The sequence below is a fragment of the Corythoichthys intestinalis genome, chromosome 13 (genome assembly GCF_030265065.1).
Source record: "Corythoichthys intestinalis isolate RoL2023-P3 chromosome 13, ASM3026506v1, whole genome shotgun sequence".
Lineage (NCBI taxonomy): Eukaryota > Metazoa > Chordata > Actinopteri > Syngnathiformes > Syngnathidae > Corythoichthys > Corythoichthys intestinalis.
In genome coordinates, this window is record NC_080407.1 from 45010937 (window position 1) to 45038088 (window position 27152).

Sequence of the window (27152 nt, forward strand, 5' to 3'; positions counted from 1 at the left end):
TTGTGGAAATGTAAATCACGGGGGACTCGGCTCCACGTGCGTCATATACGGCGAAGCGTATGTCAAGAGTTGACTCATTTGCTGAAATCGAATGCGATCAAGTGAAGTGTAGGGGGAAGAAATGAGCACGTAAACAGAATGGAACCACAGAATTATTAGTGTCATTGTAGGTGATCGACATACAATCCATTTTACATGGGAGGGCTGGCAGCAATTGATGATGATTCAGTGACATTTTACCCAAAAAAACACCGTCATTTTTGGACTAAAAGCCACTAAAGTGTTACCAAATATCATAACTACCAATTAATGAAACAACTGGAACAGTAAGTGAAGAATTAGCAGAGATCATGAGTTTTTAATTGTTATTTACATCCTGTAGCACTGCAATGCATTTTAGGAGGCATGTGGCTCCTCTTTGTCTGGGTGGCAATTGGCAGCAGAGGTTGACTGTCTCCCCCAAGAGAACAGTAAGGGCAAATGAAGCTTCTTGAAGCTTAATGGTGGTTCATTTGGGTTAATAGGTGTCAAGTTCAAAAATAGACCCTTAGGTAGACATTTGTAAAATTACCCAAAAATAAGGAGAGAAGAGTTTTCTTGGCCAAGGAGAGCAAGGAGGGACTAGACAGTGAAATGCTAGATTACGCTGTATAGTCACCAAAATTGATCTAAAACTAAACTCCTTGCTCTTTCTTGTATTAGGGACTTGTCCTAACACAGAAAGGTGCCGCCCTAAAGGGAGGGGGAAAGCAAGCTGGAGACACCCATGTGATTTTGGTTGGCTATGTGTGAGCATGTAGGTGGAACTAACTAAATACACGTGTGTAAGCAAAGGCACTTAGGTAAAGTGGTCAGAATGACCCACACACTTCAGTTATGCAACGCTGCAGCCATGGAAGATGTCCTCGAATGGAAGATGTCCTCGAAAGTCTAGACGTAAGATGCTGAAGTTGTCCCAGAAGGTCTAGTTACGCAATGTTGCGGCCATGAAGCCAGGCAGTTGTCACCCCGACCCTCATTAACACTTTGTAACACTTAAACATTATACTACAGCCTAGTATAGCGAGCAATAATCATTTACTGGTTATATCAAATAAGAAAAAATATGGCAATATGTATAATGTATGTATTAGGTATATATGAGCACAAGCAAATATTCAATCAACCCTTGATAATTAATTCAACAATAGGTAACACTTTATTTGACAGCAGCGTCAATGAAACATAACGAAACAACTAGAACAGTCACTGAAGAAATAATTATCACAGAACTAGGGCTGTCAAAATTATCGTGTTAACGGGCGGTAATTAATTTTTTTAATTAATCACGTTAAAATATTTGACGCAATTAACGCACATGCCCCGCTCAAAAAGCTTAAAATGACAGTACAGTGTAATGGCCGCTTGTTACTTGTTTTTTGGTGTTTGGCGCCCTCTGCTGGCGCTTGGGTCCAACTGATTTCATGGGTTAGTACTAAGCCTGCACGATGTATCGTTTAAACATCGCCATCGCGATGTGCGCATGCGATAGTTGTTTTTTTTTTGTTATCCACATACTCTGTGCTTTGTACTCTGCGCACAGCCTCACACCCTCCCTCTCCCAGCTCTTTGTTCCTCAAAGTCACTGCAGGACTTGCTTATTAAAGTTAACGACGCTCGTTGTCTTAGATCTTGCCAAAGAAGGGGACTTCAAAGCGAAGCAATGTGTCAATCATCGTTTAACTTATATAAAATAAATGCCAGAAGTGATCATGAGGAGTTTGAAATTTCTACATGTCACTCCAAGAGTCACAGCTAAGGTAGATAAAAAGAAACATTTAATAAAGCCAAGCATTTTCTACTACAGTACTTTTTTCTTGTTCAAAAATGATTTGGTTGGACAGTTATGTTTAAAATTGATAATAATTATGACATTTGAAATGCTTAAAAACCATTTATTTATATATTTTTAATTTTAAATCACTTTGGAGGGAAAAGTGAAAAAAAACATGTCTTCTATGTATCTCTTTCCAATGCTGAATCACGATCATCATGCGCTACTTCGTGGTTTTTCATTTATCGCGCCGGGTTCTGGTCCCCATTAACCGTGAAAAACGAGGGATCACTGTACACTGTGGTGATGGTGAGTCGTCCAATCTTTCCAAACAGCTATTCAAGTCATATAGTGAAAATTTCTTTAAAAAAAAAAAATATATATATATATATATATATATATATATTTTTTTTTTTTTTTTTTTTTTTTTAAATATCGCAATATAATATCGCAAACCCCCCAAAAATCGCAGCAATAGTTTTTTCCAATATCGTTCAGGCCTAGTTAGTACCATGAGTGAGCATGGTGTAATTATTAACATCAACAATGGCGAGCTACTAGTTTATTTTTTGATTGAAATTTTTACAAATTTTAATAAAACGAAAATATTAAGAGGGGTTTTAATACAAAATTTCTATAACTTGTACCAACATTTATCTTTTAAGAACTACAAGTCTTTCTATCCATGGATCACTTTAAGAGAATGTTAATAATGTTAATGCCATCTTGTTGATTTATTGTTATAATAAACAAATACAGTACATATGTACCGTATGTTGAATGTATATATCCAGCTTGTGTCTTATCTTTCCATTCCAACAATAATTTACAGAAAAATATGGCATATTTTATGGATGGTTTGAATTGCGATTAATTACTTTTTAAGCTGTAATTGACTCGATTAAAAATTTTAATCGTTTGACAGCCCTATACCGAACATGACTTTTGATTGCTATTTACATCTGTACTGCTGCAATGCATGCTAGGAGGCATGATGGATAACAACTTTCTGTTGCTTTTGGGGCATTTTATTGGGTCATGTATAATTTTACGTCACTTGCTGCAGATATTTTGGTCACTTTTTCTTGATTTTGTGGCATTTTTGGGTCACTTCCTATCATTTCAGGTCACTGTCTGTTGATTTTTGTGTATTTTCTGTTGATTTTGGGGTTATTTTCGATTGCTTTAGCGGTATTTTGGGTCACTTTCTGTTGCTTTTGAGGCATTTTATTTGGTCACATATAATTTTAGGTCACTTCCTGTGGATTTTTGGGTCACTTCCAAGAATTTTACATCGCTTCCTGTTGATTTTTGTGTATTTTCGGGTCACTTTCTGTTGATTTTTGATCATTTTCGAGTCACCACCTATCATTTTAGGTCACTGCTTGTTGATTTTTATGTATTTTTGAGTCAGTTTCTCTTGATTTGGGGAATTTTTTGGGGTCACTTCCTATAATTTCAGGTGACTTACTGTTGAAGTTTGTGTATTTTTTGGCCACTGTTAACTTTGGGGGCATTTTTGAGTCACTTTCTTGTGATATTTATGTACTTTCGTTTCACTTTCTGTTGATTTTTGGAGCATTATGGGGTCACTTCCAATCACTTTAGGTCACCGCCTGCTGATTTTTGTGTATCTTCGGGTCGTTTTCTGTTGATTTTGGGTCATTTTCGATTGATCTGGGGGTACTTTGGGTCACTTTTTGTTGCTTTTGGGGCATTTTCTTGGGTCACGTATAATTTGAGGTCACATTCCTGCAGATTTTTGGGTCACTTTCTCTTGATTTTGTGGCATTTTTGGGTCACTTCCTATCATTTTAGGTCACTGCCTGTTGATTTTTGTGTATTTTCGGGTCGTTTTCTGTTGATTTTGGGATTATTTTCGATTGATTTTGGTGTATTTTCGGTTCATTTTCTGTTGATTTTGGGTCATTTTCGATTGATTTGGGGGTCTTTTGGGTCACTTTCTGTTGTTTTTGGGGCATTTTATTGGGTCACGTATAATTTTAGGTCACTTGCTGCAGATTTTTGGGTCACTATTTCTTGATTTTGTGGCATTTTTGGGTCACTTCCTATCATTTTAAGTCACTGTGTGTTGATTTTGGGGTTATTTTTGATTGATTTAGGGGTATTTTGGGTCACTCTGTTGCTTTTGGGGCATTTTATTGGGTCATTTATAATTTTGGGTCACTTCCTAGAATTTTACATCACTTCCTGTTGATTTTTGTGTATTTTTGGGTTACTGTTAATTTGGGGGCATTTTTGAGTCACTTCCTATAATTTTAGGTCACTCCATCTTAATTTTCGTGCATTTTAGAATCACCTCCTATAATTTCAGGTGACTTACTGTTGATGTTTGTGTATTTTTTTGTTCACTGTTAACTTTGGGGGCATTTTTGAGTGATTTTTATGTACTTTCGTTTCACTTTCTGTTGATTTTTGGAGCATTATCGGGTCACTTCCAATCACTTTAGGTCACCGCCTGCTGATTTTTGTGTATCTTTGGGTCATTTTCTGTTGATTTTGGGTCATTTTCGATTGATTTGGGGGTATATTGGGTCACTTTCTGTTGCTTTTGGGGCATTTCCTTGGGTCACGTATAATTTGAGGTCACTTCATGCAGATTTTTGGGTCACTTTCTCTTGATTTTGTGGCATTTTTGTGTCACTTCCTATCATTTTAGGTCACTGCCTGTTGATTTTTGTGTATTTTCGGGTCATTTTCTGTTGATTTTGGGGTTATTTTTGATTGATTTAGGGGTCTTTTGGGTCACTTTCCGTTGCTTTTGGGGCATTTTATTGGGTCACATATAATTTTAGGTCACTTCCTGTGGATTTCTGGGTCACTTCCAAGAATTTTACATCGCTTCCTGTTGATTTTTGTGTATTTTCGGGTCACTTTCTGTTGATTTTTGAGCATTTTCGAGTCACTACCTATCATTTTAGGTCGCTGCCTGTTGATTTTTATGTATTTTTGAGTCAGTTTCTCTTGATTTACTGTTGATGTTTGTGTATTTTTTGGCCACTGTTAACTTTGGGGGCATTTTTGAGTCACTTTCTTGTGATATTTATGTACTTTCGTTTCACTTTCTGTTGATTTTTGGAGCATTATCGGGTCACTTCCAATCACTTTAGGTCACTGCCAGCTGATTTTTGTGTATCTTCGGGTCATTTTCGATTGATTTGGGGGTATATTGGGTCACTTTCTGTTGCTTTTGGGGCATTTTCTTGGGTCACGTATAATTTGAGGTCACATTCCTGCAGAGTTTTGGGTCACTTTCTCTTGATTTTGTGGCATTTTTGTGTCACTTCCTATCATTTTAGGTCACAGCCTGTTGATTTTTGTGTATTTTCGGGTCGTTTTCTGTTGATTTTGGGGCATTTTCGATTTATTTGGGGGTCACTAAGGTCACTCCCTCTTGATTTTGGTGTATTATCAGGTCAATTTTTGTTGATTTTAGCGCATTTTTGGGTCACTTCCTATCATTTTAGGTCATTGTTGAATTTAGTGTATTTTCAGGTCACTTATTGTTGATGTATGTGTATTTTTTGGTCACTGTTAACTTTGGGGGCATTTTTGAGTCACTTTCCTGTGATTTTTATGTACTTTCGGTTCAGTTTCGGTTGATTTTTGGAGCATTATCGGGTCACTTCCAATCACTTTAGGTCACCGCCTGCTGATTTTTGTGTATCTTAGGGTCATTTTCGACTGAATTGGGGGGTATTTCGGGTCACTTTCTGTTGATTTTTGGAGCATTATCGAGTCACTTCCTATTATTTTAGGTCACTGTTGATTTTTGTGTATTTTCGGGTCACTTTCTGTTGATTTTTGAGCATTTTTGAGTCACTACCTATCATTTTAGGTCACTGCCTGTTGATTTTTATGTATTTTTGAGTCCGTTTCTGTTGATTTGGGGGCATTTTTGGGGTCACTTCCTATAATTTCAGGTGACTTACTGTTGATGTTTGTGTATTTTTTGTTCACTGTTGGTGTATTATCAGGTCAATTTTTGTTGATTTTAGCCTATTTTTGGGTCACTTCCTATCATTTTAGGTCATTGTTGAATTTAGTGTATTTTCAGGTCACTTATTGTTGATGTATGTGTATTTTTTGGTCACTGTTAACTTTGGGGGCATTTTTGAGTCACTTTCCTGTGATTTTTATGTACTTTCGGTTCACTTTCTGTTGATTTTTGGAGCAGTATCAGGTCACTTCCAATCATTTTAGGTCACGGCCCGTTAATTTTGGTTTTCGGGTCATTTTCTGTTGATTTTGCTGTTATTTTCGATTGATTTAGGGGTATTTTGGGTCACTTTCTGTTGATTTTGGGGCATTTTATTGGGTCATTTATAATTTTGGGTCACTTCCTAGAATTTTACATCACTTCCTGTTGATTTCTTTGTGTTTTTGGGTCACCAAAAATGTTTTCAGTACCATTAATGTCGTGAGAAGTCAAATCCATTCGAAATTATAAAGCTGTCCCTGAACGACGTCCGATCCATTTGCCAGCCCTTCCAGTTCAAATGGATCGGACGTCGATTAGTGACAAACAAGAACGAAAATAATCATCAATTATCTCATTCCTGTTGAAAGCCCGTTTCCGATTTAGAGGAAAAAACGCTCTGAATAAATCATTCATAGCCATGTGACAATTGCCTACGTGTGCATTTTCAGCATGCTGTGTGCATTATTAAAGACTGAGGCGCCACTTTATTCAGTCATTCATTCAGTCCAGGACTTTTTTTTTATTATTATTCCGGTACAACAGTTCAAAAAATGCAGCTCGCTCCAAATGGTACTGTTGAATAATTACTGAATAAATAGTGAATAGTTCGTCAGAGCAAAACTTTTAAATGACAATTTACAAGCTTTGTCGAAATGAAGGTGAATTTTTGTCCATTTTTTATGCCGTATTCATAGGTCAACTTTTTTGCTCTTGCTCAGCACTGTGTTCAACTCGCTCAGCAGATTCAGGGGCAACTTACCCTCCCCCCCGCCCGGCTGAATGCTACTTTTCCGGAAAGTGGGCGGGGCCTGCGGGTAAGGCCGGCACGGATCCATGACGGAACTCCGACGCAGGCCCGTTGGCTTCGGAGTATCAGGAAAGGAAGTACGCCTGTCTGACACCTGAGAGGAAGAAATAAGTCTCGAACCGGGGGTTTGTTTTTATACATTTCACATTGATGTGTTCTTCTCACCTGTCTGCCCAAAGCGGCGTTTTGCTGCAGGCGCGTCCCCACTTTAGAAGACGCGTGAAGCGGCACGTCCCCCGGGTCGGAACAGAGGTCAGAGCCGAACTGCGATCGGAGAAAATGAGCGGTGAGGTGATGAAAAGAGCGTTTGGGATCATCCTCTTTTTTTTTCTGGCATCACTCAAAGCCTTTTGACCTGTAAAAGCGCCCTTTCTTGTCCTTTCTTTTTTATCCGAGGGCTGCTGGGACCCGTCCTTGGACATACGCGCCAACCCACACGCCGCCGCCAATTGCACCTTGCTACAAAATGATGGTTCGTAGTCGCCCGGTCGCTATGGAAACTGTCTCGGCGCAACGCTTTCTAACAGGTAAAAAGGAAGGAAATGGGAGAAGTGCTCTGTCTGCACTTGCACTTCCTCATAAGACATATCGGTATTCGAAATATTCAGAAATTACCACAAGTCTAGATTTTGGATGACTGTATTTTCTGATGCAAAAGTCGCACTTATTCATTTTATATTATGGGATATTTACGGTAACACTTTAAGACCAAACGAACCACCATGAAGCTTCATTGCTTCAAGAAGCTTCATTTGGCCATCACTGTTCCATTGAGGGACACAGTCAACCTCTGCTGCCACCTGCTATCAGCACATTTGTCGCCCAATATGCCTCCTAGCATGCATTGCAGTGCTACAGATGTAAATAACAATCAAAATTCATCCTCTGTGCCAAATATTTCTTCAGTTGCTGTTCTAGTTGTTTCATTAATTGCTAGTTATGGTAATTAGTAACACTTTATTTGACAGTGGCGCCATAAGACTGTCATAAGACAATAATAATTACGACATGACGCTGCCATGAGCATTAATGAATGCTTATGACAGATATCATTTTGTGTCATCCGGGAAATTATCTCACTTTTAGACATATATAGAGTTAGTGACATTATTTGCCAGATGAAACTTCATTAAATCTGTCATCAGCATTCATTTATGCCCTTTACAGTGTTATGTGATAATTATGACGGTCATATGGCAGTGTTATGGCGCCACTGTCCAATTAAGTGTTACCAAATACCATAACTAGCAATTAATGGAACAACTGGAACAGTAACTGAAGAAATATTTAGCAGAGAACATGAATTTTGATTGTTATTTACATCCGTAGCGCTGCAATGCATGCTAGGAGGCATGTTGGATAATAAAGTATTGACTATTAACCCAAATAAATGAGACTCACTGGACTATAAGACGCAGGATTAAAAATGAAAGACATAAGTAGTGTTTTATAGTCCAAAAATTACGGTGGTCATACAGTGCAAAATACCATATTTTTCGGACAATAAGTCGCACCTGAGTACAAGTTTCACCAGCCAAAAAAATTAGCATTTTGTTTTATCAGGGACCAAGCACAAACATTATACAGATATTCCCCAGGTTACGAATGAGTTCCTACGCTGGCAACGTAACCCGAACTTCCTTTTTTTTGCATTGTGGCATTTTTTTGCCATGTGACAAAATGTATTTTGACATGCGGCACTTTTTTTATGGATGTGGCGAAAATGGATGTGCTGTAATGCGAAGTGTGTGGTCAGAAACTACAACCACAAGTTTTTCTGAAAATTTGGGCGTGCATAGCCGTCAATGGCATAGCCTTACTTGGGTACTAGTTGAATGTCAATGTGCTCTAATGGTAAGTGTATCGTCAAAAATCACAGCTACACGTTTTCTTGCCATTCAAAATGAATAGAAAATTTGGACGTGCCTAGCCGTCAATGGCATGGATGTGCATGCCCTGCAAAAATGCCATATAAACCCAAAAAATGCCACAAACCAAAATCCATTTTGAAATATACCAAAAAAAGAAAATATACCAATACACTCTACCACATGGCAAAAAAAATGCCACATGGCAAAATCCATTTTGCTACATGCCAAAAAAAAAAGTCACATGGCAAAAAATTCCACATAGCAAAGAAAAAATGCCACATGGCAAAATCCATTTTGCCACCTGGCAAAAAATATTCCACACGGCAAAAAAATGCCACATGGCAAAATTCATTTTCCCACATGGCAAAAAAAGGGCACATGGCAAAATCCATTTTGCCACATGGCAAAATCCATTTTGCCACATGGCAAAAAAATGCCAAATGGCGAAGAAAAAAATGACACATGGCAAAATCCATTTTGCCACATGGCAAAAAAATATGCCACATGTCAAAATCCATTTTGTCACATGGCAAAAAAATGCCACATTGGAAAGAAGAATGCCACATGGCAAAATCCATTTTGCCACATCGCAAAAAAATGCCACATGGGAAGGAAAAATGCCACATGACAAAATCCATTTTGCCACATGGCAAAAAAAATGACACATGGCAAAAAAATGACACATGGCAAAGAAAAAAATGCCACATGTCAAAATCCATTTTGCCACATGGCAAAAAAATGGCACATGGCAAAATCCATTTTGCCACCTGGCAAAAAAATGACACATGGCAAAATCCATTTTGCCACATGGCAAAAAAATATGCCACATGTCAAAATCCATTTTGTGACATGGCAAAAAAATCCCACATTGGAAAGAAAAATGCCACATGGCAAAGAAAAATGCCACATGGCAAAATCCATTTTGCCACATCGCAAAAAAATGCCACATGGGAAGGAAAAATGCCACATGGCAAAGAAAAATGCCACATGGCAAAATCCATTTTGCCACATCGCAAAAAAATGCCACATGGGAAGGAAAAATGCCACATGGCAAAATCCATTTTGCCACTTCGCAAAAAAATGGCACATGGCAAAGAAAAATTTGCCACATGGCAAAAAAATGACATAGGCAAAGAAAAAATGCCACAAGTCAAAATCCATTTTGCTACATGGCAAATAATGCCACATGGCAAAGTCCATTTGGACACAGGGCAAAAAAAGTGCCACATGGCAAAATCAGTTTTGCCACGTGGCAAAAAATGCCACATGACAAAACATATGTCACGTCAAAATCCATTTTGCCAAATGGCAAATACCACTTTTGGTTCTCACTGTCTCTCTAAATCGGAATGAACCCTTTAAGTACGCAAAGAAAGTTAAAATAACTATTCAAAAAGTCCAAAAGTATTTGGTTGGATGATGGAGAATACACCGCCCTCTGGTGGCAGCGTTGGGTCTGGCTGGACTGTCGCCCTGTACGACTGAGAAGCAGACTCAGATGTCTGACATGGATAACGGATAGCTGCGCTCTGGTTTAGCCACATAAGGCTGTAAGTTGTTTCAGCTAATATATGTTTGTGTATGCATTTGTAATTAAGTTTACAGCTACAGTTTGTGGAGTTACATGTGAGCGATTTGCTATGAGAATTGTAAATATGTTAGCATTCGTAGCATTTAATCATCATTTTATCATATTTTAGATGTATTTTATTGTTGGTTACACAATAGTTGTAATATCTTTACGACGTACTAAAACAACAGAAGCTGGCGCGTCTATGATTATGGATTAGCATGTTAACAAAAAATAACACTTCCCTTCAATCTCTCACAAGCGCAAAACCAGAATTTACGAGCGGATAAATCACGTCACGCTCGTCGGATGAAATACGTAAACGGCGGGGGGTTGTCAAGTTTTCGAGGTCGCCCGGTGATAATATCAATCTGCTCCAGAGTAAAAGGTCAGAGATGCATCGGGTTGGTTTTACACTCACCGTTCAAGAATTCAAAACTATGTAAGTATATGTAATTGCCATCTTTATAACATTAAAACTTGCAGGAGATTACTGTTAGGTTTCCACATTGCTAGCAGCTTGATTCTTTAGAATCAAAGCGTCTGTATTCCCGACTCCGTTTCTCCGGGGCTTCAAGCTTTCACGGCTCGGCGCGGACATTTCATTAGTATTAGCCCCTTTCCGCCCCCCCGCGCGCCTTCTTTTATGGGAACTCAGTGTTGTTTATCACAGGTGCTTACTTGGGTAAAAGCCTTTTACCGCCCTCGCGAGCAAAAAGGCCAACGTTGTCAGGTCGAGATGGATCTAAAGGGGAATCCAATTTTTCTGTTTCAAACGTTTTTCCGAGGAGCGCTCACCTGGGTGATGAGTAAATTCGAGAGATGTGAACGAAAATAGCTAAAAATGCGTTCTCGGTTTTTCAGTTTTGAAGACCAAGAGCTTACCACCGAATAGTGTCAATCATAGACTTCACTATCAGTCGACGGGGCTCGGGTCTGATCCGTAGGGGGCCTATTTTCAAAAACTTAAAATTCTAATAGTCTCAAAACCAAAGCTGTGAGCGACCTAAAATAAAACAGGCACCTCCCTTAGGCAAAATGAGTCTCAATTAGCCGTTATTAAACCACTCAATTTTTACATCAGAAACTTAATACTTGAGGAAAACATGCAGAATCAATTATAAATAATTTTTAAATATGTTATTAATAAATTCTATATGCAATCACAACTTATTATAGAATAGAATAGCCATTTATTGTCATTATACAGTTGTATAGTTATTTATATAGTTGTAGCGAATGAGGCTAGCGGCCGCCTGACGTAAACAGATTTTATGGCGAAAATTCTTGTGAATAAAGGCTTAAATCTCTCAATTCTTCATAGATATGGACGTAAAACAGTCTCGATTCTAAGTTAAAAGCAAAGAAACCGTGCAGTTGGCGTTTATTTTATGTAAATATGTCAAAGTACAATGTTACTCTGTTAGCGAATTAGGCTAGCGGCCGCCTGACGTAAACAGAGCTTTTCTGGTGAAAATTCTTGTGAATAAATGCTTAAATTGCGGAATTTCTGTAGATATGAATGTGAAATAATCTAGATTTTTGGTTAAAAGCGAAAAACGGGCAGTTATCGTTCATTTTACGGACATATTTCAAGCCAAAGTTACGGTATTGTGTAATCCAACATGGTGGCAGTCACAAAAAGAGCTTTTTGAGTTGAAAATTCTTGTAAGAAAATGCTTAAAATGCGGAATTTCTATAGATGTGAACGTAAAACAGTCTAGATCCTTTGTTAAAAGCAAAAAAGTGGGCAGTTATCGTTCATTTTACGTAAATATTTCAAGCCAAAGTTACGGTACTGGGTAATCCAACATGATGGCAGTCACAAAAAAACAGCTTTTTAAATTGAAAATTCTTGTAAATAAATGCTTAGATCGCAGTATTTCTATGAATGTGAAAGTAAAACAGTCTAGATTCTTGGTTAAAAGCAAAAAACGGGCATTTATCATTCATTTTACCGAAATATTCTAAACCATAGTTATGGTAATCCAAGTTGGCGGCAGTCACAAAAAGAGCTTTTTAAGTTTAAAATTCTAGTAAATAAATGCTTAAATCATGGAATTTCTATAGATATGAATGTAAAATGGTCTAGAGTCTTGGTTTAAAGCAAAAATCGGGGAGTTATCGTTCATTTTAAGTAAATATTTCAAGCCAAAGTTAAACGAATTTTATCGATTGATTTTATTCACTGCATGGTGCTATTTAATATAATAATTAGTTTGAATCCTCAACACTCCTGCCTGCTTGTATGCTTGTTCGTCCTGTTTCTACCTAAATCCGGCGTTAGAACGCAGCGTGTTTGAGTTTATCACAGTGAAAGCAAACTCAACATTCTGTCTGGATCGGCCCCCTACGGGAAGGCGTGGCACAATGTCTGTGGGAGATGTCTTGTCAACTGATGGTGGAGTCTATGTGTCAATCAAATCAAAGCATGGCGAGAAGCAACACGCTAGCTGACGCTAACACTACTGGCTCACAGCCAACAGGTACGCGGTGTGATTGAAGATTCTTGCACAATTTGTCACCACGTACCTTCATCCTGATGATGTCGGTCACCCAGCTGACCTGCGTTTCCCTCTCCTCGCAGCAGAAATGCCTGGGAAGGACAGAAACGGAGCTTACATTCGGATCGGTTGGACCAACAGAGCTTGCGTTCGGATCGGTTGGATCTGAAGCTAGCCTGATGCTGCCTTCACACGCTCTGAGAACAATGATCCTTACCACTTGCGAATTGGTATTTACTTTGACGAAGTTTTACATAGTTGTACTTTGTGTCTAGGAGTGTTCTTCGATGAGTTTGATCTCTGTAGGACTCAGTTTAGTGCGGAAAATTAATTCGAAACGCCAAAAATTAGCATAGCAAACCATGGATATTATCTGAAATTGAGGCTTGTAAGTCCCACAGCATGGCAAGTGGGCATTTTGCGTGTTGTTTTTAGCACCATTTTCTGGGATTTGTGCCCGTCTCGTCATCCCTGCGCTGTCATATATACTTTGCGCTCCGGCACCTTACGATTTAAAAATTAAGCACTGGATACAAGGCTCACGATAGTGCTGCAACGATTAATCGATTAACACAAGTAATTTGTATGAAATTTTGCTGCTTTGAGTATTCGTTTAATTAAGAGGGGCGTTGTAATGGTTTGTTTTGAAAGTGTTTGCACTTAGTTTTATTGATTTGTCTGGATACAATGCCCGCCCGTGGCAAGTGTTAATATGACATAACTCATTTAACATGGCTGAATCCAGCTGCTCCCTGTTAAGACTAACACAAGTTAAGTTTTTGTTTTAGCTAATATGTGTTTTATGCATTCGTATTTTAGTTTATAGGTATATTTAGCCAATTTTTGTTGGGATATGTGTTTGAATGATCTGTTAAGAGCATTGTAAAAAAAAAAAAAAAAAAAAAAAAAAAAAAGCATTTTATCGTATTTAGTTGTACTTTGTGTCTGGGAGTGTTCTTAGATGGGTTTGATCTCTGTAGGACTTGATTTACTGCGGAAAAATAATTCAAAACGCCAAAAATTGTCAAGGCGACAGCGCCATCTTTTGGCCAAAAGACGCACCTCTTGCCATTGCAATGTCGCAGTTGGCTATCAAACTTGACACTTTCATGTAAAAATTTAAATGAGCTGTGGTGATACTACAAGGTGGATAGGACAATTTTCCGGAATATTACTACAGGATTCATTTGGGCTGGAGTGACTGTTATTATGTGTTACCCCAGCAATGGTTCATGGGTAGTTGTGGCAACCATAACAGAGTTTATGGTGTCCTTTTACTATCACTACATTCCAGTCGCATAATGGAGGAGGAGGCACCGTCGAACTGCTTGTATTACTCTAACACACCTAATATAAAATAAATAGCACTTATGCCATAGTTTAAGGAAAACAAGCAGAATATTGGGCATAAAAGATGAAAGAAACGTGTGCGTCATGAGCAAGATTGACGCACCAACTCTCGCAAATTAGTTCTCCCGGCAGGACGCTCTGTCCAAACACAAGCGGCGCCGGAGAATATCTTAATGATAACACGACTGAAAAGACTCCAAGAGCCCCTTTGACGCTGAGGTGGCAAAATCCACAACCCTCGTTGCTCGGATAACAGTAACTCCCAAATCCTCCTGTCCAATCCACAAACAGACAATAATCCCAAACACACCCTTCGTCTTGCCCATAGCCCGCCCCGCATGAGCCTTCAAAGACTGAATGTTTAACTAAGCGTAGTCATTTTTCTCAGGAACCTTTTGTTGACTTCTGATATGGTGACCTTGGAACGAGCTTGCCTCCTCGCCTGAGTCTGTGTCTGTTTCGCCTTACCGTTTGATCACTGTCGACCTGAATAAATCGTTCTGGTCCTTCTATCCTATACCAGAAAGCAGTCAGCAAATTTGTAGTCGATTTAAAAAACTTTGGACCCAATAACCTAGCAAAAGTAGTGCTAGTTTACAATAATTACGACATCACATGAAGGCAGCATTACTCACCAATGTTGTTTCTCCGTGTAGACAGTAAAGCCCCAGCTGTTGAAATATTAGGGGGAAAAGGTCAGATGACAGTTTTTGAAATAGGAAGTTGCAAAATGTGACATCATCATGTATATTTGTAATTATACGGGGCTTTGCATTGCAAAGGTCCATTTAGCAAAAATCCCTTTTTATTATTATTTTTTGAATGGCGTTTCTTCAAACTGTTTGACCGATCAGCACCGTTCCTATATCGAAATGACCAGAATTTTCGCGCGATGCATGGACTTTTTGGAACGACCCTGAAAAATTTTCCATTCACCCGTAAGTGCTGGCTTTTTGAAAAAAAAAAAGACAAAAAACATTCAAAACTCTACTTCTCCTAAAATTTTTGACCAAATCACATAGGTTTGACATCAAAAACTGCGGGACGGTGAGGGGCATAAAAGTAGCATACAGAATTTGGGGAAAAAAACATATGGTTCCCCCCGAATTTGCCAAAAACTGTCCCATTGATTTCTAATGGGATGCCATTGGCAGCCTTTTAACATCAATTGGACATGTCCTAGAATATCCCCAAATCATTAGGAAGTGTCCTGATATCAATCGGACATGTCCCTAAATCATTAGGAAGTGTCCCGATATCACTTGGTCATGTCGCCCAAATGTCCCCAAATCATCAGGAAGTGTCCTGATATCAACCGGACGTGTCCCTGAAATATGTTCAAGTCAATGCCACTTACGGCTATGTAAGTCCAAATTTCCCATTCATATTTAATGGCAAAAAAAACTGTGTCCCCAAATCAACATGTAGTGATTAGGTACCTGATATCATCAGCACATGTCCCAAAAATGTCCCCAAATCAACAAGAAGTGACCTAACATCAATAGGACATGTCCCCAGAATGTCTCCAATACATTAGGAAGTGTCCTGATATCAATCGGACATGTCCCCAAATCATTAGGAAGTGTCCTGATATCAACCGGACATGTCCTCCAAATGTCCCCAAATCAACAGGCAGTGTCCTGATCTCAACTGGACATGTCCCTGAAATATCCTCAAGTCCTCAAGTCGATGCCATTTACAGCTATATAGTCCAAATTTCCCATTCATATTCAATGGCAAAAAAAAAACTGTGTCCCCCAAATCAACAGATAGTGCCCTGGTATCATCAGAAAATGTCCCAAAAAATGTCCCCAAATCAATAGAAAGTGACCTAATATCAATTGGACATGTCCCTGATTGCCCCCCAAATCATTAGGAAGTGTTCTGATATCAATCGGACATGTCTCCAAATCATTAGGATGTGTCCTGATATCAACTGGACATGTCCCTGAAATATTGTCAAGTCTTCAAATCGATGCCATTTACGGCTATGTACATCAAAATTTCCCATTCATATTCAATGGAAAAAAAAGGTGTCCCCAAATCATCAGGTTGTGACCTGATATCATTAGGACATGTCCCAAAAATGTCCCCAAATCAACAGGAAGTGACCTAATTTCAATACGCCATGTCCCCAGAATGTCCCCAAATCATTAAGAAGTGGACTGATATCAATCGGACATTTCCCCCAAATGTCCCCAAATCAACAGGAAGTGTCCTGATATCAATAGGACATGTCCCCGGAATGTTACCAAATCATTAGGAAGTGTCCTGTTATCAATCGGACATGTCCCCAAATCATTAGGAAGTGTCCTGATATCAAGGGGACATGTCCCCCAAATGTCCCCAAATCAACAGGAAGTGACCTGATATCAACTGGACGTGTCCCTGAAATGTTCCCAAATTAACCTGGGCAGGTCGAAGATCTGTATCAACCACAGCAAACCCCAATTGTAATTTCTCCAGAAATTGCAGTTCCTAGTTTTTACAGAAAATCCGCAAAAATGTTTCCGCAAAAAATTAACAAAGCCATTGATGTCAGTAACGGTTCATTCACTGCCAACCCCCCCACTTCAAATGTATTGGAATCTATTAGTGAAAAACTAATTGGTGAGAGAGTGCACCTTGGCCAGAGTAAGACCAGACTAGGAAGGGCACCCGAATCAATTAAACAAATGACGAACAAGTTTTTTTTTTTTTTTTTGTAGTTCTGGTTGCAGAAATTGTCCGTTCCAATCCGCTAAATCTGAACACACGTGTTCATATCTACACGAGAGGTGAGAAAGGAACTAATGAGGTGGAGGAGGGAAGACTTCCCCCTGGCTTAAGAGGAGCGGAGGATGAGCAAAGCCCGGAGCTGTGCGGCAGCCAGTCGAAGCGGCTGCAAAGGGAGCCCTCGGCCTAATGAGGTACCGCCGCGTTGCCCCTCCTCACCCTCTCGCGGTTCCTCGTCTTCATCATCCCCGCAGCCCACTCGTCAGTCTATCCGTGACACGGCGTCGGATCGCTCTTTTCCCACTCTCTATCCAGCCGCTTCGCCCCCGTACGAGTGATTCACACGAAAAATGGCCAGCTTCGCCGCTTCCCAGCGCGGCGGTGATTCAAAGGCAGTGGGGGTTTTTTGTACCTGCTGGGAGGCTTGAGCTTCTTCTTCAGGCCCAGATAGCATTTTGCGGCCTTGAGATGGATCACCTTCTCGGCTTTTGTAGTCTAGAATGAACAAACAAAATGAACAGAGTTCACTTTCAATGATTGAAACTCGCAAAAGAATGGGCTTGGGTTATGTATTGTAATCTCTGATTTTTTTCCCCCATGTTTTACAAGGTAGACTGTACGTGACTAAGTCCCACCTGTGGTTATGTGGGCAATTGCCGGTGCTATGCAGAGTATAGCCAAAATAATTGTACATTGTTGTCCTAACATTTATACCATGGATATTATCTGAAATTGAGGCTTGTAAGTCCCACAGCATGGCAAGTGGGCATTTGCGTGTTGTTTTCAGCACCATTTTCTGCTTATGTTCCGGGACCTGTGCCCGTCTTGTCATCCCTGCGCTGTCTTTATGATTTACAAATTAAACACTGGATACAAGACTCACGATAGTGCTGCAATGATTAATCGATTAACTCGAGTAATTGGTATCAAATTTTGCTGCTTCTAGTATTCAATTAATTAAGAGGGTCGTTGAAATGGTTTGTTTTGAAAGTGTTGCTTTTAGTTTTACTGATTTGTGCCCGCCAGTGGCAAGAGTTAAGATGACATTAGTCATTTAACATGGCTGAATCCAGCTGCTACCTGCTAAGACCAACATAAGGTGTATTTTGTTTGAGCTAATATGTTTTTTGTATGCATTCGTAATTTAGTTTATAGGCATATTTAGCCATTTTTTGTTGGAATATGTGTTTGAATGATCTGTTGAGAGCATTGTACAAAAAAAAAATGTTAGCATTTTATAGCATTTATTTAGTTTGTGTCTGGGAGTGTTCTTAGATGGGTTTGATCCCTGTAGGACTCAGTTTAGTGTGGAAAATTAATTCAAAACGCCAAAAATGAGCATAGCAAACGCAATTTGATTGTGTAGGCAACAGTACCGTCTTTTTTTTTAATATGTGTTTGAACGATTTGTTAAGAGCATTGTAAAAAAAAAAAAAAAATACAATCATATTATCATATTAACGCGAAAATGTTGACAGCTCAAATATATATATACATATATATACATATATATTTATTTATATATTAGGGCTGTCAACATTATCGCGTTAACGGGCGTTAATTTTTTTTTTTTTTAATTAATGACGTTAAAATATTTGACGCAATTAACGCAGATGCCCCGCTCAGACACTTTTAAATGACGGTACAGTGAAACGCTCACTTGTTGTGTTTTATGGAGTTTTGCCGCCCTCTGCTGGCGCTTGGGTGCGACTGATTGTATAGGCTTCAGCACCCATGAACATTGTGTAAGTAATCATTGACATAAACAATGGCGAGCTACTAGTTTTTTTGATTGAAAATTTTACAAATGTTATTAAAACGAAAACATTAAGAGGGATTTTAATATAAAATTTCTATAACTTGTACTAACATTTTTCTTTTAAGAACTACAAGTCTTTCTATCCATGGATCGCTTTAACAGAATGTTAATAATGTTAATGCCATCTTGTTGATTTATTGTTATAATAAACAAATACAGTCCTTATGTACCTTATTTTTAATGTATATATCCATTTTGTGTCTTATATTTCCATTCCAACAATTTACAGAAAAATTTGGCATATTTTATAGATGGTTTGAATTGTGCTTAATTAGGATTAATTCATTTTTAAGCTGTAATTAACTCGATTAAAAATTTTAATCGTTTGACAGCCCTATTATATATATATACTGTATATAAAATGTATATATAGCATTTAAGCTAGCAGACTTTTGCTATGCAAGTTAGCCAGTTGTTCTTTTCTTGTACTTCTAGCCTCATATATTAAGTTTTTTATAACGTTTGAGGCTAAGCTCCTATATTTCAATTATTGCTCTTTTGAAATGAAAGTTCAATTCCGCCAAGTTTGAAGAAACACTGAGAAATTTTATTTTGAAAGTGCAATCCGAGCAAGCTTCTCCTAAAATTTTGTCTGCAATTCATTAAATATTCCTATTACCGGTACTCGATTATTCAAAACAACTTGATTAATCGACGACTAAAATAATCGATAGCTGCAGCCCTAGCTCACGATGACGATTATATCACGATATGGCAATACAACGATTATTGACACGCTTCAAATAAGTTGGACATCAGCGGCAGTCAATGCCAGGCAATGAGTGCATTTTGGGGGCATTTCACATCATGTCCTGTTGATTTTGGGGAATTTACGGGTCAGTTCCTGCTAATTTTGGGTGACTGGGGCATTTCATGTCATTTCTTGTTAATTTTCGGTCAGTTTCCTTTCCTTTTGGGATACTTACATGTCACTTCCTATGGATTTTGAGGCATTTACGGGTCACTTCCCGTTTATTTTGGGTTACTGAAAAGGAAATGACCCCAAAAAGTCCCCAAAGTGACTCAAAATCAATGGGAAGTAACGTGTAAATGGCCTAAAAGGAACAGCTTCAGTGCCATTGACAGCGCTAGACATCCAATCCAGTCGAAAAAAACTGAATGTCTTGCGCCATCAATGGCAGCTAACGAAGACACTATTCTAATGGAATAGATTTTCGTTAGTTCCCTGCCTGATGTTCCCTTTCAAATGGATTAGACGTCTAGCTCCGTCAATGGCGGACAATGAGTTAAGCAGTGTCTGACTTTAGCCTTGCTAGCAATGATTTTACATTCAGTGGTAGTAACAAAGATTGAAAAGGCAAAAGGTGGATTTTTCAGATGAATCTTGCATTGAATTACACCACAGTCGCCGCAAATATTGCAGGAGACCAACTGGAGCCCGCATGGATCCGAGATTCACTCAGAAAACAGTGAAGTTTGGTGGTGGCAAAATAATGGTCTGGGGTTACATCCAGTATGGGGGTGTGCGAGAGATCTGCAGGGTGGAAGGCAACATAAATAGTCTGAAATATCAACAAATCTTAGCTGCCTCTTACATTCCTAACCATAAAAAGGGACAAATTCTGCAGCAGGATGGTGCTCCATCGCATACTTCAATCTCTACCTCAAAGTTCCTCAAGACAAAGAAGATCACGATCCTCCAGGACTGGCCAGCCCAGTCACCAGACATGAACAGGATGAAAGAGGAAGCATGGAAGACGAAACCCAAGAATGTTGATGAACTATGGGAGGCATGTAAGACTGCTTTCTATGATGTTCCTGATGACTTCGTCAATAAATTGTATGAATTTTGCCAAACCACATGGACTTCCAAGCCCATGGAAGTCATACAAAATATTAAATCTGGATCTCACAGCACCACTACTTAACTCGCTTATGTTATGTAACATATTTTTGTATTTGAAGTACTTTTTTGTAGTATTTTTTGTTCAATTTTCACACTACATTCTGTAGGCGACAAAACTTTTGTCTTGCCAAAATTTGACCTTTATGTCTCCATTAAATGATTAATCTTTTTTCAGTGAAACAAACATATTTTTGTACATTCATCATCATTTGGGAGGGTCTTAGCTTTCATATGAGCAATTTCTGAAACCAATTAAATCATTAAAAGTCAACGACAAGACTTTTGTCAGGGACTGTAGGCTGGGTGTCGCCTGCTCCGGTGGGGGACCCTGCCCTGGGCTTGGTGGGCTGTTGGAGGTCCCGTGGCGTGCCGTGCTGGTTGGGGGGCTGCGGCTGTCGCTCGTGGGCCGGGTGGGCAGACGGGGGAGGAGGTGGGCGTGGGGTTGGTGGTGCGTCCCCTCTTCCCATCCGTGAAGTCCGGTTGATGGGGGCGCGGGTGGCCCGAGGGACCACCTTGGATCCCGGGGGATGACGATGGCTCCTTTGCTAACCACCCGCCCTGCCTCCCTGCCCGGGATGACTGGGTGGGGGCCGTGGCCCTGGGGTGGCCCTCGTCTGCGTTGCTGTCGCGTGTTTGGTCAGGTTCATGCGCGGCTGGATGTGATTGGGCGCATTGGGTGGGGGGCCCCGGTGCCGGGATTGGCGATGGGGCGGCGTAGGGTCGGTTGCCGATGGGCTTACACTCACAAGTGATTCACACGATTACTGGTTTCTAGATCACAGAGCTGATTTGTGTATACTCCACCCCTCCCAATCACTTATCTTAAAGACTCCCCCTCCCCCCTCCCCTTCTTTCCCTGGTCAACAGGCCCCTCACATGGTGTTAACTGGAAATACATCTAGCTGACAATAGCACCAACATCTTCATAGTTAGTGTAAGAGTTCAATGTATTTCTTGTTGTGTTTTTCTTTCTTTTTTTGTTTTTTTTCTGTTCGCTGCTTTGTCATAATAAACGAGGTATGTTGAATGATCACAATGGGAGTATGCCAAACTCTCAATGTATCGTTTGTCCAAAAATAAACGTGGTATCCGTACAGTATAGGTAGTTTGGTGTCAAAATCTGTATTGTTAGCCAAGAAACAACACTAGTTTTGGGTTAAATTTCAGTTTAATTGAATGGGCCCAATGAAATTTTAAGGGAAAGTTCGTCACAAAACAACAACCTAGCAATTAGCACAGAGCCCTATCAACGAAGTGCCGGCTTTTGTAGCGTAATTAGCCACCTTCTCATACGTTGAGAAAACCTTCGGCGGAAGCGCCACCTTTTCCCCGCGGCCCGGCGCCAGAATGACTGCGCCTTCATCAATTATTAACACTTCCTCACGCGCCTTTACAAATCCCATGTTTCAACTGTAGATCCGCGCCAAGAAAAAAAAAGCCTCCAGGGAATGAACGCTAACCCGCCGGTCCTCTCCACTCTCCAAAGAAGTCTTATGAAAACTCAGCAGGAAATTTTCCTCTCCGACAACATCCCAAAAGCGGGGGAACGCCACTTCCATGGCACCAGGGAAAAGAAATCAGTTTCAGATATTCCATTTTTGTTTTTCGTAAAGTTGACCGAAAAAATACCTCTGAGATTTAAGCGGAAAATGGAGAGGGGAAAAAAAGCTGCTTACTTTGATATCTCTGTAGAGCAAGAGTTTCTGAGCGCGCAGCACCACGTATTTGTCCTGGAACTTGTGCCCGGAGAGCAGTTTGGAGCAGCCGTCGTTGAACTTCAGATGCTCGCCTTTAAAAAGCTCCTTGGGCTCTGCTTTGGAGAGAAAACGCAAAGCTTGTTACTCTATTAAGTCCAAGAGTCAACTGTCAACCACGCGTTTTGGTACCTTTGTCCTCACTTTTTGCCTTGGCGAACTTCTTCAAAACCAGAAAAGCCGAACTAGGGCAGTCCAGCGTGCTCCACTCCAACACCTGCTCCAGAATCTTCTCACTGTGATGCAACGGCCTCTCTGTCCAAAGAACATGAGCAAAAATGATCGCAAAAAACCCTGCGCTAATTCAGTGGTGGATGCTGATCAATCAATGAAGGAAAGAGTGCTTTGTGACCTTTTGTAAAGAAACTAGAGTGCCAGATGTCAAGACTCCAAAAACAAGGAGTTACATTGGTATGAAAAAGTATCTGAACTTTTTGGAATTTCTCACATTTCTGCATAATATCACCATCAAATGTAATCTGATCTTTGTCAAAATCACACAGATGAAAAAACTGTGTACTTTAAGTAAAACCACCCAAACATTCATAGTAGGACTGTCAAACGATTAAAAATTTTAATCGAGTTGATTACAGCTTAAAAATAAATTAATCGTAATTAAGCGCAATTAATCGCAATTTCAAACCATCTATAAAATATGCCATATTTTTCTGTAAATTATTGTTGGAATGGAAAGATAAGACACAAGATGGATATATACATTCAACGTACGGTACATAAGGACAGTATTTGTTTATTATAACAATAAATCAACAAGATGGCATTAACATTATTAACATTCTGTTAAAGCGATCCATGGATAGAAAGACTTGTAGTTCTTAAAAGAGAAATGTTGGTACAAGTTATAGAAATTTTATATTAAAACCCTCTTAATGTTTTCGTTTTAATAAAATTTGTAAAATTTTCAACCAAAAAATAAACTAGTAGCCTGCCATTGGTGCTGAACCCTATAAAATCAGTCGCACCCAAGCGCCAGCAGAGGGCGGCAAAACTCCATAAAACACAATTAACAAGTGGGCATTTCACTGTACTGCCATTTAAATCTGTCTGAGCGGGGCATGTGCGTTAATTGCGTCAAATATTTTAACGTTATTAATTTTAAACATTAATTACCGCCCGTTAACGCGATAATTTTGACAGCCCTAATTTATAGGTTTTCATATTTTAATGAGGATAGCATGCAAAGTGACAGAAAGAGGAAAAATAAGTAAGTGAACCATCACATCTAATATTTTGTGGCGCCACCTTTGGCAGAAACAACTTCAACCAGACACTTCCTGAAGCTGCCGATCATTCTAACACAACGATCAGGACTAATGTTGGATATTCTTCTTTACAAAACTGCTGCAGTTCAGCCAGATTCCCGGGATGTCTGGCATGAATCGCTGTCTTTAGGTCATGCCACAGCATCTCAATGGGGTTCAAGTCTGGACTTTGACTTTGCCACTCAGAACATGTATATCGTTCTTCTGAAACTACTCTGAAGTTGATTTACTTCTGTGTTTTAGATCATCGGCCTCAGGTTTTCCTGCAAAACATCCTGATAAACTTTTGAATGTATTCTTCTATTCATGATTGCAAGTTGTCCAGGCCCTGAGACAACAAAACAGCCCCAAATCATGATGCTCCCTCCGCCGTGCTTCACGGTGGGGATGAGGTGTTGATTTTGGTGAGCTGTTCCATTTTTCCTCCACACATGACGTTTTGTGTTACTCCCAAACAATTCACCTTTGGTTTCATCAGTCCAAATTTTTTTGCCAAAACGTCTGTGGAGCGTTCAAGTGCCATTTTGCAAACATTAAATGAGCAACGCATTTTCGAAGACAGTACAATGACATATATTGTAATACATGTTTTTGAGTAGTTATTTTGAGATTTAGGGGGTATTTTGGGGGACTTCAACGGTTTAAATTAGACTTACAAGGAAATTCGGGTTATGTCGCCAGCGTAGGGAATGAAACCCAGGGACTACCTGAACTATAATACCGCGTCGTCACCATTGATAAACTGATTCTGAACAAAAATTGAGCGCATTGTCGTGTATATTCAGTCAATGACATGCACACAGAACAATATACATTTAATCGTTGTTTTTTTGACACTTTATTCAGGTCTTATAGCAATCGCCACTGCACTAATTCCAATTAACCGCAAAATAAAACTGTTGTTCTCCTCATTTCATCGGCGGGGAAGTTATCTTGAGCCGATCGAGATACGATTATAAAAACACACTCATGTGCAAAATAGACCTATTATCTCCTCCTAATTGGTGAACAGGGCGCAACATTATCAGAGCACTCCTGCTCCTCCGCTCGCCGGTTATTCATAACCCGGGGAGGTAAAAAGAGCCACAACGGCGGAACGTATTCATAGCGCCGGCTTTATCGTCTTCGGGATCTCGGCAGACAAATATTAGCTCGCCGCTTATCTCCAGCAGTCCTCCCAAAATGGCATTTTTACATCTTCAGGAGCTGGGTTTTTTGAAAATTCCAGAAATACGCAAAGTTGGTAGGACACAGGGGGAAGGATTAGGAGTTATATGAGTAAAATGCACAAAATAAACATGATAGCAACAGTCAAATGTGATGGTGTGGGGCTGCTTTGCTCCCTCATGACTTGGACAACTTGCTGGAACTGAATAAATCATGGATTTTTTTACTGGACTATAAGCCGCAGCTGTCCTCACAGTATTGTGGGATATTTACACTAATAGATATTAACTTTATTTGACAGTAGCATCATAAGACTGTCTAAGACCAAATTAACCACCATGAAGCTTTAAATCAATTGACTGCAAAGCTTCAGTGGTTCAAGAAGCTTCATTTGGCCTTCACTACTTCCTTGGATCAATCTCTGCTGCCACCTACTCTCAACACTCTTGTCATCCAACCTTCCTCCTATCATGCATTGCAGCGCTACATATGTAAATAGCAATTGAAATTCATGTTCCATGCTAACTGTTTCTTCAGTTACTGCACTAGTTGTTTCATTAATTACTAGCTATGGTATTTAGTAACACTTTATTTGACAGTGGCATTATAAGACTAAGACCAAATGAACCACCATGAAGCTTTAAGTCAATTGACTCCAAAGCTTCAATGGTTCAAGAAGCTTCATTTGGCCATGACTGCTTCCTTGGGGGAAACAGTCAACCTCTGCTGCCACCTGCTCTCAACACTGTTGTCATCCAACCTGCCTCCTAGCATGCATTGCAGCGCAACATATGTAAATAACAATCAAAATTCATGTTCCGTGCTAATTATTTCTTCAGTTACTGTTCTAGTTGTTTCATTAATTGCTAGTTATGGTATTTAGTAACACTTTATTTGACAGTGGCATTATAAGACTCTCTGAGACCAAATGAACCACCATGAAGCTTTAAATCAATTGACTCCAAAGCTTCAGTGGTTCGAGAAGCTTCATTTGGCCATCACTGCTTCCTTGGGGGAGACAATCAACCTCTGCTGCCAACTGCTGTTAACACTGTTGTCATGCAACATGCCTCCTAGCATGCATTGCAGCGCAACACATGTAAATAACACTTAAAATTCATGTTCTGTGCTAATTATTTCTTCAGTTACTGTTCTAGTTGTTTCGTTAATTGCTAGTTATGGTAATTAGTAACACTTTATTTGACAGTGGCGCCATAAGACTGTCATAAGACCATCATAATTATGACATAACACTGCCATGAGCATTAATGAATGCTTATGACAGATGTCAGTTAATGTCATCCGGCAAATTGTCTTACTTTTGAACAAATGTAAAAGATCCCAACTGGACCTAAATGGAGTTAGTGACGTAATTTGCTGGATGATAGTTGTTTCAGTTGTTTCATGATGTTTCATTGACACTGCTGTCAAATAAAGTGTTACCTATCAACCCAAATGAACCACCACGAAGCTTTGAACCAATTGGCTGCAAAGCTTCATTGCTTCAAGAAGCTTCATTTGGCCATCACTGCTACCTTGGAGGTGACAGTCAACCTCTGCTGCCAACACTGTTGTCATCCAGCATGCCTCCTAGCATGCATTGCAACACAACATATATAAATAACAATCAAAATTCATGTTTTGTGCTAATTGTTTCTTCAGTTACTGTTCTAGTTGTTTCATGAATTGCTAGCTATGGTATTTGGTAACACTGTACATGACAGTGGCGCCACAAGACTGTCATAAGACCATCATAATTATGCCAAGACACTGCCATTAGCATTAATGAATGCTTACGCCGGATGTTATTTTGTGTCATCCGGCAAATTATCTTGCTTTATAACAAATGTAAAAGATCCGAGCTGGACATAAATGGAGTTAGTGACGTAATTTGCTGGATGATACCTAATGACATCTGTCATAGAGATTCATTAATAACCATTATAGTGTCATCATTAAGACGGTCTAATGGCAGTCTTATGACGCCGCCGTTAAATAAATCAACAAATAAGATGCACTGGACTATAACCTGCAGGATTAAAAATGATGGAAAAAAGTAGCGGTTTATAGTCCGGAAATTATGGTAACTGAAAAAACTCCTTAGTCGAGGAATAACTAAAAAGCTTCTTACTCGAGTTCTGCAGGTTCGCAAGTTCACACAGTTTAATTTTATGCTAACTCTGAGGCAGATCTGACTTTCAGTAGCAAAATTCGTGGTGTGTTCCACAATGTCTCCACAACATTGATGTATTTTTACAGTACTTACAGTGGCTGCTGCTGGCCGGAAAACAAACTAATATCCCTCCTCTTCGAAGGGGGGCGGAGGAAACGGCATACATGCTGTCTGTGTGCGTGTGTTGTGTGTGTGTGTGTGTGTTCGGGGTCAGGTCATCCGCCAATGCGAACCCA

General features: G+C 39.6%; 1 protein-coding gene across 4 annotated transcripts in view; it reads right to left on the reverse strand.

The window, feature by feature from the left end:
• Positions 1 to 2318: 2318 nt before the first annotated feature.
• The window catches only part of LOC130928357 (structure-specific endonuclease subunit slx1-like), a 157297-nt gene continuing 132463 nt past the window's right edge, over positions 2319 to 27152 (reverse strand). Inside the window, exons 26-32 of one of the 4 annotated variants that reach the window (XM_057854876.1) lie at positions 22438 to 22548; positions 22216 to 22349; positions 17266 to 17348; positions 14774 to 14809; positions 12817 to 12880; positions 7009 to 7107; positions 2319 to 6937 (exon numbers count right to left, since the gene is read on the reverse strand). In XM_057854876.1, coding sequence (XP_057710859.1) covers positions 6725 to 6937; positions 7009 to 7107; positions 12817 to 12880; positions 14774 to 14809; positions 17266 to 17348; positions 22216 to 22349; positions 22438 to 22548 — 740 coding nt within the window. In that variant the 3' untranslated portion in view covers positions 2319 to 6724. Of the gene's footprint in view, positions 6938 to 7008; positions 7108 to 12816; positions 12881 to 14773; positions 14810 to 17265; positions 17349 to 22215; positions 22353 to 22425; positions 22549 to 27152 lie in introns of all 4 variants that reach the window. The other 3 variants (XM_057854875.1, XM_057854874.1, XM_057854873.1) reach the window with 3 other exon arrangements.